General features: G+C 50.0%; 2 protein-coding genes across 3 annotated transcripts in view; both read right to left on the bottom strand.

Annotated features, from left to right (window-relative positions):
- The window catches only part of LOC122244658 (uncharacterized), an 11860-nt gene extending 9392 nt beyond the window's left edge, over positions 1–2468 (bottom strand). The window contains exon 1 of the mRNA XM_043002619.2: positions 2369–2468. The gene's annotated coding sequence lies outside the window, so the exon portion shown is untranslated. The remainder of the gene's footprint in view (positions 1–2368) is intronic.
- The window catches only part of LOC147468562 (uncharacterized), a 6811-nt gene that overhangs the window by 431 nt on the left and 3880 nt on the right, over positions 1–2500 (bottom strand). For both annotated transcript variants that reach the window (XM_086553675.1, XM_043002620.2), the window contains exons 3-4: positions 2369–2467; positions 1–1397 (exon numbers count right to left, since the gene is read on the bottom strand). The exon at positions 1–1397 is cut by the window's left edge and continues 431 nt beyond it. In XM_086553675.1, the coding sequence (XP_086409801.1) occupies positions 1–1397; positions 2369–2467 (1496 nt within the window). The remainder of the gene's footprint in view (positions 1398–2368; positions 2468–2500) is intronic.

The raw sequence follows: 2500 nt of genomic DNA, 5'->3' as shown, positions 1-2500 counted from the left end.
CATGTACTTCGGGCAAATCACCGAGAAGTACACGTCCGCCTCGTACACCTTGAGGCTGCAGCCCTTGCCGTTGAGGTGGGCGTGGGCGATGTCCATCCACAGCCCTTGGTTCCCGCACTCGATGAATATGTCGAGGTCGATGTCCCATGGCAGTACGGAGCCGAACTTCACGGCGCCGAGCACCGTTCCTGCCGTGAGTTCATAGTCCAGCTGTTGCTCCTCTGCGACTTCCAGAGCCCTGTGCACTTTGTCAGTGATGAAGGCGAGGCAGCAGAGAGGGATCAAAAAAGAGTCAACGATAGACATGAGGTCAGAGCACGAGATCCCGAGGGATTCGCAGGAGAAGAGGTGCTCTCGGCCGTCGAAGGCCTGCACTCTCTCCAGGGCCCAGCGCCTGGCCATGGGGAGCCAGTCCTCGGCCGTCATGTTGACGTGGCCGCTGAGGAAGAACATGACGTCGGGGCAGGTCACGGCCAAGTGGCCTGCGCTGCGCACCTTGGCGAACCAGTCTCGGTACACAGCCTGTCCGCTCAGACCTGCACTGAAAGGGATCGTCCGAAGCAGCTTGGTTCTCGTGGCGAAGGGGGTCAGGAGGTCGTCGCAGTACATGCACTCGTACTTGGAGTGATAGTAGCCCAAGGTGTACTTGGCGTGGTAGTTGGCCATGTGCTGCTGCAGACAGCCGTGGATCCAGCGGCCGCGCGTGTCCCTGGCAGCGCCCCCGGCCACATGTACGTGGTCCAGGTCGTCCAGCACCCGCACGAGGCGCTCCAGCGACGACTGGTTGCTGAAGTGCGCCAGCGACTCCCCCAGGAACACGAAGGGCGTCTCCACCAACTCCACCGCGTCATTAAGAGCGTCCGACTCGGAACGGCCGCTCAACTTAATCACTCGAACGTCGGCCGCGTCTTTCACCGTGACCTCGCCCTCCGCTATGACGATGACCCGAACTCGGTGCTCCTTCGCTATCGCTTCCCGCAAGCGCCTCAGCCGTCGCTCCGGCCACCGCCTCGCCGGAAGGAGCACCGTCAGGACGTCATACAAGGGCGGCGCCTCTTGGCACTCCTTCTTGGCCTCCATCCCGTGTTGGAAAAAGGGCCAGCCATAACGGCCGCCGAGGTACACCTCGGGGCAGACGCTCCTTGATCGGTTTGGAAGAGGCGCGTCTGGAAGCCTGGCTGAGAAGTCCCATTGGAGGGGGGAGGAGGAGGAAGAAGAAGAAGAAGAAGAAGAAGAAGAGGAGGAAGAAGGAGAAGAAGGGGAAGTAGGAGAAGAAGAGGATGAAGAGGAGGAGGCGGCGGCGGGGAAGACGAGGAGAGAAGGGGCGCGAGGGAGTCGGGGATCCAGTTCAGCCGCGACCTCCGAGAGCCGCCTCGCCCACTTGCCGTCGGGCGCGTCTGTGGGGCGAATTCTCTCCAATATCCATGCGTCTACGTGTACACATGCTATCATATATACTTATTTTTTGTGCACACACACATACATAGCTCTATGGGCATATTTATACATACATATATGTGAATGTATATGTATAGGTATGTATGTATACACACACACACACACACACACACACACACACATATATATATATATATATATATATATATATATATATATATATATATATATATATATATATATATGTATGTATGTATATATATACAAGTATATATTCATATATTTATATATATATATATATATATATATATATATATATATATATATATATATGTGTGTGTGTGTGTGTGTGTGTGTGTGTGTGTGTGTGTGTGTGTGTGTGTGTGTATATATATATATATATATATATCTATATATATATATATATATATATATATATATATATATATATAATATATATATATATGTATATATATAAATTTATTTATTCACTTACACACACCAACATGACGGTTGAGCTACGGCTTGTAATGAAGATGAAGTGAGCATATGCTTTCCTGCTTATTTCACATATGTCCGTAAATGTATGTACCCTTTAACCTACACATAACTTAGAGCTTGGATCTCTTGTTTACTATTGAATTAAATACCATAAAAATGCTATAATTTCCTCCAAAATGCATGGAGCTAAAAATACCCACTGGGGGAGCTATTATCATTATCACATAATCTCTCCCCACCCCTTTAGACCGTCCGTATACTGTGTATATGTATATGTGTGTGTCTGTGTGTGTGTGCGTGTGTGTGTTATTCCTATTAATATATACAAACATATACATATATCCATATAAATAAAAGCATACGCCTACATTCATTCTCCTTCCCGCAAATAAATCTATACTCCCACCACCCGACACAGCAAGCCGAGGGGCGAGCTGTGGCAAGAGTCTCCGCCCATCAAGTGCCTCACCTGGCCAGCGCGCCACCTGTCGGCTGACTTCGCTCACCACCTGCGCCAGCCGACGCCTGTGCTCCACCTGCAGCCGGGCCGCGCCGAGAGCTCCTGTCTCTGTCAGAGGGCAAATAAAGGCTCCGATAATTT

The sequence above is a fragment of the Penaeus japonicus genome, unplaced genomic scaffold, assembly GCF_977035675.1.
Source record: "Penaeus japonicus unplaced genomic scaffold, GWHDUDI00000001_assembly GWHDUDI00000028, whole genome shotgun sequence".
Lineage (NCBI taxonomy): Eukaryota > Metazoa > Arthropoda > Malacostraca > Decapoda > Penaeidae > Penaeus > Penaeus japonicus.
Note: the sequence above shows the minus strand (reverse complement) of the source record. Positions and strands in the feature narration are given on the sequence as shown.